This window comes from Lipotes vexillifer, unplaced genomic scaffold (genome assembly GCF_000442215.2).
Source record: "Lipotes vexillifer unplaced genomic scaffold, Lipotes_vexillifer_v1.1 scaffold818, whole genome shotgun sequence".
Lineage (NCBI taxonomy): Eukaryota > Metazoa > Chordata > Mammalia > Artiodactyla > Lipotidae > Lipotes > Lipotes vexillifer.
The window spans coordinates 604,027-615,137 of record NW_006771890.1 but is presented as its reverse complement, the minus strand read 5'-3'; the positions used below and the strand labels follow the sequence as shown (position 1 = coordinate 615,137).

General features: G+C 41.4%; 1 protein-coding gene across 3 annotated transcripts in view; it reads right to left on the bottom strand.

The window, feature by feature from the left end:
- CACNA1D (calcium voltage-gated channel subunit alpha1 D) overlaps positions 1 to 11,111 on the bottom strand; it is a 322,182-nt gene that overhangs the window by 143,904 nt on the left and 167,167 nt on the right. For all 3 annotated transcript variants that reach the window (XM_007447228.1, XM_007447229.1, XM_007447227.1), the window contains exons 5-6: positions 4,554 to 4,696; positions 152 to 304 (exon numbers count right to left, since the gene is read on the bottom strand). In XM_007447228.1, the coding sequence (XP_007447290.1) occupies positions 152 to 304; positions 4,554 to 4,696 (296 nt within the window). The remainder of the gene's footprint in view (positions 1 to 151; positions 305 to 4,553; positions 4,697 to 11,111) is intronic.

The following is an 11,111-nucleotide window of genomic DNA, read 5'->3' as shown; positions in this document are numbered from 1 at the left end:
TCTCTCTCTCTCTCTCTCTCTCTCTCTCTCTCTCTCTCTCTCTCTCTCTCTCTCTCTATTTTGTTTTAGATTCTCCCCAAACCACAGAAGTTGTTTTTGGGAAAGCCAGATTTTTAACTAGTTAGGTTAGCTGCCATTTTTTATTACTCACCTGAGTCAGCAAAAAAACATGTTTTGTGCATTTTTCCAATAAAAAGTTCCAATCCTATAATAGCATAGATTATGATTACAAATAACACCAAAAGGGCTATGTGAAGGAGGGGAACCATGGCTTTTATGATGGAGTTCAGGACAACTTGTAAACCTAGGAAAGAGAAAAATAAGTCTGTGAGCCAGGAAGATATTTCAGTGATGCACAGATATGATTCCTAATGATGCTTGCTCTGTACAGGACACACAGTAATAAAACTCAGAGGTATTTCATAGCTTTTAATTAACGTTAAGCCTGGATGTGAGGTAAGTCAAAGAGGAACCTTAAAGACCATCTAATACAACTCCCTCAACTTGAAAGATGGAAAAACTAAGGCCTAGAGAGGGCACTGCCAGATATGAAAGTCATTCCTTTATGCATTTGTTCATCCACTCAACAAAATTCCTTGAACGTCTACCGTGCAGCAAACATAAGGTTTAGTGCTTTGGGGGATATGAAGATGTATTAAATAATGTGGCTTCTCTCAAAGAGGTTATGCTGCAGAAGGAGACATAAGAATTAAACACAAATTACTCTAAGGTAGCACACAGATGCTGAATACGTAATATCACACAGTTAAAATTAAAGAGGGATGAAAGGCATCGCTTCTGAGTCGGGGAGAAGAAAGAGGACTGGGCAGTAGCCTCCCTCTCAGGAGGGCCTGAAGCATGAGGAGGATGGATTTCCACAGGCAAGAGGAGAGAGGTTACTCCAGGCAGCGGAAGAAAGTACCAAAAGCACGGAAGCGAGCTAGCGCCACGTGGGCTGGGGGTGGTGAGTCTCGGTTGGCGGTCATGAAGTGGAAAAGGGTAACAAGAAAGACAAGCAGGTTGCAGCCGGGTAGCTCTGGGTTTTGAATTCAGATCACAGGGCCAGAGTTTAGCCCATCAGCAAAAGGCAGCCTCTTTATTTTAAACAGGAGAAAATCAAACAAAAGTTTAATAACACGTATACATGGGAGAGACCCGGGAAAACTCAAAAGGCAGCCTTTTTAGAAAGACAAGTGGGGCAGTAATAGGCAAGATGGGCAGAGAGGCAGCTGGAGGGTGCTGGGCCCTCCAGGGAGGACAGGGTGAGGAGCTGGATGAGATCAGAACTCAGCAAGTGAGTCTGAGTTAGAGGAAGGTGCCCAGGGAGGCAGGCCAAGGTCAAGAGGCTAATCCTAGTGCCCGAACAAAGACAAGCCTGTCAAAGGAGGGTCCCCTGGAGTGGCAGAGGGAGACGAGGGGCCGGGGAAGGAGAGGGTAAGAGTAACTGTCCACCTGGTGAGTCTGATCACTTAACATGAAGGGGGCAGTGCCCTGAGGCTGAGACGTGGACTTGAGAGATGAGGGAGGGACGTGGAAACCTGGGAGCTACCCACGGAGCAACACTGAGAGCCATGGTACAGGAAAAGAAAAGGCCGTGGGAACAGGGACAGCGGGGCAACACTCTGGACTGGGGGGAGGGAAGCAGGAGCCGCAGGGAGAGCGGTCGGCAGGAAACCAGAGCCGGACTAGATCCAGGCCACCTGACGCCCCTGCACGTGCCCTGCGCTCCTCCCACCACCGCGACCTACCTCAGCTTCCACTCGACTAGCTCACTCTTTTTCCCCTTTTTTCTTTCTCTTTCCCTTCCTCTCCCTGCTGTCTCTCCCTCCTCCAAACTGCCCTTTTCTAGTATCTTCTCACTTTCCCAATACATATTCAAACAATGAAAGAACAGAAGAGGCTGAGATGCTAGAATTAAATACGTTAGGAAGTCAGAACACACCAAGCAAAAATACTTATCAGCGATAACAGCAAAAGTTCGCCTTGATAAGAAGCACATGGGAAGAGCTGGGGGATGGGATGGGGAGGGAAGGGCGATAAGAGGGTTTCAGACTCGCAAAGAACCTCTTTCCAGACTTTCATTAAGACAGAACTCCTACATACTGTCTTCGGATACTTAAACGTCCAAATGGTTTCTTTTGGAGAAAAAATGATCAGTAGGATGACTTTTAATGTTTCTGTCTTCTATAAGGAAAAGATGGAGAGGAAAAGAAACATGTGCTCTAATCTACTTGGGCAAGGGGTTTTTTGTTTGCTTTTTCATTTGGGTTTGTTTGTGTTTCTTTTTTTAAGACATGGACGGGCCATCCAAAATCATCCAGCAGTTAGCTCTTCTCAGCTGTATGGCAGTGAGCCCTATGTTTCATAAGTGTGTCTATGTTTATTGTAACTATTATATTTCAGATTGGCCAAATTTATGAAATAATGACATTGTATCTTATTGTGAATGTGTACACTTTCATGACATTAGGCTCCTTTGTATATAACCAATGTGTACAACAGATCTCACAGGACTCTAACCAAGGAGGCAGTGAAATGCAGCAGAAAGAACAGTGGGCCAGAACTAGGAGGCCGCCGGTCTGGCCCTGTTTGGCCACCCACTAGCCACGAGAAGCTGCCCAAGGTTTCGATGACCTTCCTCATCTAAAAGATGGTGATCGTGGACCAGATGATCTTGAGGGTTCTTTCCCATTTGATGGTCTAGGATTCTGATACATATTTATCAGTTACCTGTGTGGAGCTAGTTAAGAGCTTCACAAACATCTGAAGGACTCTATCTGAAACACATGTTTACCTTCCAATGAATGAACATATATTCACGTACACACACAAAATCATGTCTTGTAGGACAGTCTGAGTTCTCTTGAGAAGGGATTAGACAACTCCCAGATAAGTATAAACAGTCACACCTTCCCAGGCATTTTTAACAACTTCAAGTATATGAGAAATCACTAGTCCACAGCTGCCAACTGCATGGGGGAGAGCATGACGCAGAGCCCCTGACCCATCTCCCCAAAGCCCAGCTGGCTCTGATGAGAGACTTGGATGCTCCAAGGCAGTTAATGAACATGAGCTGAGGAAGTCCTCACATATGACTCAGATCCACAAAGCCACTGCACCCGCATGTCCGCTCACAGCACATACCGCAGGCAGGCTGGCCTGTCATTTGCTCTTTGGGGGGAAAAAAGTTGCCGTGGTTACTCTGAAATTAGATTAAGCTGTAACAACTGAATCTGAAACGTCATGTTTGCTCACTGAACTTCTCATTCAATCATGTTACAAGTAACAGGGCCAGTCATTTCCAACGTATTTCTATTTTTCTCAATTGCTTCCAGAAGGTTCTGTGGTTTTGACTTGTGCTGATCTTTTTCAATGAAAATAAAGGAACAATCTGGAAAAACAAGTACACATAAAACACCACTTCCTACATTTTAAAATGTTAAATTTGAAATTTTTTTTCCCAGACAATTTTTGGTGCGTTCTGAGTGCCAAGAAGTTTAATAAAATTTCATGAACAACTTCTGGAGAGGCAAAAACACGATCTGTGCTCTTTTGATGGCTTTATGAGCTGTGAAAAAAAGGCACAGCCTGCAATCCCATATCTGTCCTGCAGCTGGAAGCAGGCAGCCAACTCACAGCCACACTCCTTGGAGAGGCACTAAAACTTCCACCCTCTGAAGTTCCCAGCAGGGACGTCCTATCATGAGTAGAGCCCAGGGAAGCATAGGCCACGCTCCTTACGGAAGTTCCTGGCCAGGGCACAGATGGGGCATCTGTTCCAACTCAGGTGGCACTGAACCTGGCCTGGAGATCTGGAGCAAGAAGCAAACTAGGGCCTGGCACAGACAGGTAGAGTAGGCTAGTGGGTGATATAGCATCTCTCACACTGAGGGCCCTCTCTGTGCTCCAGACCTTGCGCTGAAGGCTCTCCCTGCATTACTGTATTCAGACCTCACAACCACCTTCAGGCAGGTGCTACTGTGCCCTACATACAGGGAGGACACAGAAGCATTCACCTCTTCACCCCCGAGTGAGACGGGCACAGTCCCTCTGTGGGAGAGTTAAATAGACTTTCAGGATTCCAGCCCCCTGCTGCTCTCACTTTGAAAAAAGGCAGTCAGTTGAGGCCTCCAACACCCTCATCCCCATAACCCACCACGTTCAAAGCGACAGGCCTGAGAGTGGGAGGAGTTGATGGCAGCAGATGTCAGAGGACGAAGACCAGACTGCAATCAGGAGGCCTGAACTCAAGGTCTCCTGCCACCACCCACTTGGTCTCTGCACGAGAGAAGATTCTCTCTAATGTAAAATCAGGAAGACAACAGTCACTACTGCCCCCCTCCACCCCCTCCACCCCCGGTCGGGGCTGTCACGGGGACCCGAAGTGACAATACAAGCAAAAGTGCTTTGTAAATGGCGAAGGCCTCCACCTGCTGAGCCCTTGGCTGGTGCACAGCAACTCACCTCATCGCACCCTGTTTCATAATCCCGAGACCCACCCAGAAGGAAAAAAATCAACAAACTTCTGGCTTTAGGAAACGAAACGTGCTTACTGGGCACTCCTGATACTAGTCGAAGTGGTCGTAACACTCGAAAGGCGCGGAGGGCTTTGACATCAAAGCCTCCCGATTTGCCACTGGAGTGGTTGCCGCCTTCTGTTTCTTTGGTTAATTGTTCCAAAATTACACTAAACAATCTGAAAGAAGAAGAGAGGAAGAAATGTTAGAGTCTGTCACCCAGGGAAGCAAAACAGGATGGTGAGAGTAGTTATTTCTGAACAAGGGCCAATTCTGTAAGGCTGCTGCTCAAGTAAAGGGAAGGCAAAGCAGAGGTAAGAACCAGGCTGTGACTCCAGGCCGTGACCCCTACATCTAGAAGGACTAGGGATGGGGACTGATCTCACCTGTTTTCTTGCCAATGGAGCATCCTAGCATGTCAGCGCCCTGGTTCCCTGGTGAATCCCCTCTTCCAATGATGACAGTGGAATTGCCCCAGCAGCTGCCATTTATGAGCACTCACCATGTGCTAAACACTTTAAATTATCTCCTTAATCCTCAAAAATGTTAGGCAGTGGGAGTTATCATGAACACCATTTAACACATGAGAAAACAAACTTGGCGAGAACAAGTAACTCGCCCAAGGCCACAAACTAGTGGCAGAACTAAAACCTGAATTCAGGTATGTTCGACGCCCTTAGATTCCGTAAGGGCAGGGAACTGTAGTCTGTGTGTTCATTTGTTCATTTAGTCTGTTCCAGCCTAGTGCCTAGAACAGTTCCTGACACACAGGAGGCACTCAAAAAATATGTGATGAATAAACAATGAATGAATGAATGACTCCAAAGTCCCAAATCTTAAACGATATGTTATGCCACTTCCAATACAGTCACTGACACATACACACCCCCACCTCCACCTCCAAAGGGCTGTTCAGGGAATGATGTAAATCACAAGATGCTAAGGAGCTGTGCAAAGGCCAAGAGCAGAAACCTAAGAGAAGGTACTAATATCGTCATTTTCTCTTTTGAAATGTGAATAATATTGTATCTGGCAGCCACGACAAATTTTTCCCTACTCTCAGAAGGCTTTTCGGATAAAGCTATTTTCAGGCAATCCGCTCATTTGACAGTTACTTTTTTGCTCTTTCAAATAAACATTTGTTCTTTGGAATTGTTGCTTGCTTTTCAGAATAAATAGAAATTTGCCCATTTCAAATAGAATCAACTCTGGCCAATCAGATTGTGGAAATGATTGGCCCAGCAACAAAGAAAAGGTTTCCAAAGTTTAATTAGCAGCGAAAGCAGAAACTCTGCACCCACTGGCGCGCCTCTGGATGGCCAAGACACTAAGTCCATAAAACACAGGGTGGTCTGATTACAGTCCTGATGGGGCACAGTCATGTCATTCTGGGGTGTTTAAAGACAGGTCATTTGTTTTAATAACAGTACCGCAATTAGCAATGAACCTGGCCGGGGGGTGGGGAACAGGGAGGGAATAAGTCAGGTCTTTACCTTTTCAAAGCTACAGAAGGTGGGCTCTTTCTGGTTATGACTGGGGAAATATATCAGATTTATGATAGGTCTCTCTCATTAGCATAGTTTTGTAATTACTATAAACCCCTGCAGCAAGGCTAAATAAAGTTAAAAGTCTCCCCTCGAAAACAAGTTCACAGTGTCATAAAAACAAAGCAAAAGGAAGAAAGAAAACCTCAGACTCTTCTGAAATGCAGCAGCCACAGGAATTTTCATCCCAAAGGGTTAGGAAAATAATTTATGCAGGTGGTAACTTAAGATTGCTTTCAAGTATCAGCGTACCTTTGCAATGTACACTTTATGGCCCTTTTATCCCCTGTTCTTCGGTGATGCCTTGAAAACAGGTGAACAATGTCTCTCCCATCACAGAGGAGCCTGACTCAGAGAGGGAAGCCGGCTGCTGTTTCCAGACAGCTGGAGGGCTCAAGGGGTCAGGGCATGCTTCCATTCCTAAGAGTTCGGAGGCATTAGGAAAGTCCCTCTCCTTCTCTGGGCCTAAGTTTCCTACTCTGAAAACTGATTAAATGATCCAGAGCCCCGCCCTTCCCATTCTAATATTCTGTGATTCTACTCCTTTCACTGCCCCCACCCGAACAAAATAAGTACCATGTGCCTGAAGAGATGTGGACAAGAGGAGAAAGTATTTGATCCTAGACTGTTATTAAAAGTTTACCCCAAGACAGGAAGAAAGGGCAAGGAGCTACCCAAACGGACACAAATGAGAAGCACCAGAATGAGCCCCCCATGTTCACAAAAGCTTAAGTGATGAGCTTGAATGCTTGAAATACATGTTTGTCGAGAAATTTAGAGGAGTGGGATAAAAGTTGACCCGGATCAAACTCTGCTGTAAGAGAATTATATCAGCTCCGGTAGACACGCTGAACCTTCCTGTGGTCACATTATTAACAGTTAACATTGTAGAAATATCAATTACTTTCTTGATGTCTCTGTTATTGGGAATCTTGACAAAAGCAATAGCTCATGGTTGAGTTGGAACGGAAAATCCACTGGATGAAGATAGAGTTGGCAGTTGGCAACTTCAGTGAGCAGGAGTTTGATTCAAGGGAAGACATAATAATTTAATTTTCCTTTATCTTTTTGAACTTTTCTTCTGCTCTTTGACTACAATTTAGTGAGTATTTTAGATAAAGGGTAATCTGATGTTCTAAAGTTTTTCATATTTAATGAGAAAAAAAGACCAAGTCCAGTTCGACTTTAGTTTCCTAGATGATTTTTTACTTTTTTAAACCACCTTTATTGCAGCTTAATTTATACGTAATAAAATACACCCATTTAAGGTGTACAATGAGATGAGTTTTGATGAATGCATAAGCCCCAGTAACAAACACCACACCAAGACAGAGAGCCTTCCCAATATCTCAAACAGTTCTCTCATGCCTCCTACAGTCATCTTCAGCTCAGCCTCAGGCATCCACTGACTTTATCTGGTTTATCACTTTAGGTTGTTTTTTCCTTTTCTAGAATCTTACATAAATGGAGTCATACAACATGTTCTCCTTTTTGTTTATCTTTTTTTTTTGTTGTTCTCTATGGTTTTGAGATTCATCCAAGCTGTTACATTTATCAGCAGTTCATTTCTTTTTATTGTTGACTGATATCCCACTGTATGAACATACCACAATGACCTTATCCATTCACCTGTTGAGGAATACTTGGGTTGTTACCAGTTTTTCTCTATTATGAATGAAGTCTCTTTGTGAACACGTATTCTCATTTATTTTGGGTAAGTACCCAGGATAGTCCTGGTAATATGGTCATATGGTTAGTGTATGGTTAACATTGTAAGAAACTGGCAAACTTTTCCAAAGTGATAGTACCATTTTCCATTTCTATAAGCAGTGTGTAAGAGTTCCAGTTGCTCCATATTTTGGTTAAAATCTGGTACTGTCGGTCTTTTTACTAATACTAGTGGGTATGTAGTGCTATGTCACTGTTGTTTTAATTGGCACTTCTCTAATTACCAAAGACATTGAACAACTTTTCAGGTGCTTGTTGACCATTTACATATCTTCTTTTGTGAAGACCTATTCAAATTTTTTTCCCATTTACGTTCTGGGTCATCTCCTTGAGTTATAAGAGTTCTTTATAAATTTTGAATACAAGTCCTTGGTATGTATTGGGAATACAAATATATGTATTGGGAATATTATTTCCCAATCTGTGCCTTATCTTTTCATTTTCTTCACAGTGTCCCCTTTGAAGAAAAGTTTTAAATTTTGATAAGCTTCAAAATTTCAATTATTTCTTTTATGCCAAGTGCTTTTTGGGTCCTAAGAAATCTCTGCCTACCCCAAAGTCATAAAGATTTTCTCCTAGAAATGTTATAGTTTTAAATATAGGGCTATGATTCATTTGAAGGTAATATTTGTATACGGTATGAGGTAAGAATGGAGAGTCTTCTTTTTCATATGGATAAATAGTTGTTCCAGTGCTATTTGTTGAAAACTGTTTCCTCAACCCATTGAGTCATCAAGGCACCTCTGTCTAAAAACAACTGATCACATCCATACGGGTTTATTTCTAGACTCCCTACTCTGTCCCATTGATCTTTATGCCTATTCCTTACTCTAGTATCACACTGTCCTGACTACTGTAGCTTTATAGGAAGTCTTAAAATCAGGTTCCAGATTTGTTCTTACAGATTTCTTTGGCTAGTCTAGAGCCTCTCTAATTTCCATATAAATTTTTGAATCAATCTGTCCATCTCTACAACAATCTTACTGGGATTTAGATTAGGATTCAATCTATACCTCAATTTGGGAAGAACTGATATTCCAACAATACTGAGTCTTCCAGTCCATGAACATGGTACATCATTCCGTGTATTTAAGTCTTCTTTAATTTCTCTCAGCAGGTTTAGTCATTTTCTGTGTACTATTTATCCCTAAATAGTTCATGGTTTTTGATGCCATAGTAAATAATAATGTCATTAACATTTTATTTTCAAATTGTTCATGACTAATATATAGAAATTCACATGCTTTTTTATACTGACCTTTTATCCAGAAACATTGCTAAATTCATTCAAAACATATAATTTAATATGATTTTAATCTTCTTAAATTCACTGAGACTTGTTTTATGGCCCAGAATATGTCTTTCTTGCCGAATGTTCCATATGCATGAGAAAAGAATGTGTATTCTGCTCTTGTTGGGTACAGTGTTCTAAAAAAGTCAATTAAGTCAAATTGGTTGATGGCACTGTTCAAATCTCCCTATATCCTTAGTGATTTTCTGACTAGATGTTCTATCAACACTCCTCAAGAGAGGGGTATTAAAATGTACAACTGAAGATTTGTCTATTCCCCCTTTCAGTTCTATCAGGTTCTGCTTCGTATATTTTGAAGATCTGCTATTGTGTGTATGTATGCATAGATACAGGCACACGCGCACACACACACACACACACGTGTGTGTGTGTGTGTGTATATACACACACTTAGGATTATTACATCATCTTCAAGAAATGACACCTGTATCATCATAAAGTGTCTTTCTTTATCCTTGATAATATTCCCTTTTCTGAAGTCTACTTTGTTGGTTATTAATATAGCTTTCTTTTGATTAGTTTTGCAAGATATATATATTTTCTGTCCTTTTACTTTCAACTTATTTATGTCTTTATAAATTAGGTTTCTTACAGACACTATAGAGTTGAGTGTTGTTTTTATACACATATAAAATCTGATAACCTCTGGATTTTAAGTAAGGATGGATTTTAAATAAGGGTGAGTTTAAATCTACCATCTTGCTATTTGTTTTCTACTTGCCCTGTCCATTGTTCCTGTCTTCCCTGCTTTTTTTAAAAAGTGAGATTTTAAAAAATTCCATTTAATCTCCAATACAGACATTAACTATACCACTTTATTTTTCTAGTGTCTCCTCTAGATCAAGTGTCAGCAAAAGTTTTCTGTAGAGTGCCAGATAGTAACTATTTTAGGAATTGCAGGCCATAGGGTCTCTGTCACAAGTAGTCAACTTTTCCATCCTAACACCAAATAGCCATAAACATTAGTGAGTGTGCCTGTCTTCCAATAAAACTTAATCTGCTAAAGCAGACAGTAAAATACTTTGTCAGCGTTGGGGGGCAGGGGAGGCAGTAAACCATTCTTGTTCTATGGGCTGAAGTTTGCTGGCCTGTGCTCTCGGGTTTACAATATACATCTTTAAGTTCTCATGGTCTACCTTCAAATAACTCCACCAACTGCAAAGCACCTTCCTATAGTATATGGCTATTTCCTTGTTTCTGTCCTTTGTGCTACTGTTGTCATATATTTTACTTTTATAGATGTTATAAACCCCCCCAATACACTGCTGTTATTTTTGCTTTAAATAATCAATTACTTTTAAAAGATTTTAAAACGAGAAAAATGTTTTTATATGTACACATGCACTCATCCTTTCTGGCATTCTTCATTTCTTTTGTACAGATCCATGCTTCTATCTATTGTCATCTTCCTTCAGTGTGAAGAAATTCCTTTAACCTTTGTTAAGGTGCAGGTCTCCTGATGAATTCTCAGCTGTGGTTTGTCTGAAATTTTTCTTTCTTGCTTCAATTTTTAAAGATATCTTCATTGAATAAGAGTTCTACGTGGACATCTTCCCCCAGCACATTAAGAAATTTTGGACTGTTTCTTCAAATATATTTTTCCGTCTCCCTTCTATCTCCTATCTTCTGGGACTCCAAATATATGTATGTTAGATTACTTGATATTGCCCCACAGGTCACCAAGGTGGTATTCATTTATTTTCCATCATTATTCTTTGTATTACTCCTATAGCTTCAAATTCCTTGATTATTTTCTTCTATTGAGTCTAATCTGCTGTTAGGCCAATCCAGGGAAATTTTCATTTCAGATATGTTTTCCAGCTCTCAAAGTTCCATTTGATTCTTTTTTTTTTACATTGTCCCATCTTTTCTCACTGTAGTCATATATTCCTTTTAGGTCCATAAACATATTTATAATAGCAGTTTTAAAAGTCCTGTAAAGGAATTCTCCACTAATCCCACCATGTCTGTCATTTCTAGGCCTGTTTCTATTGATGGAGTTTCCTGCTG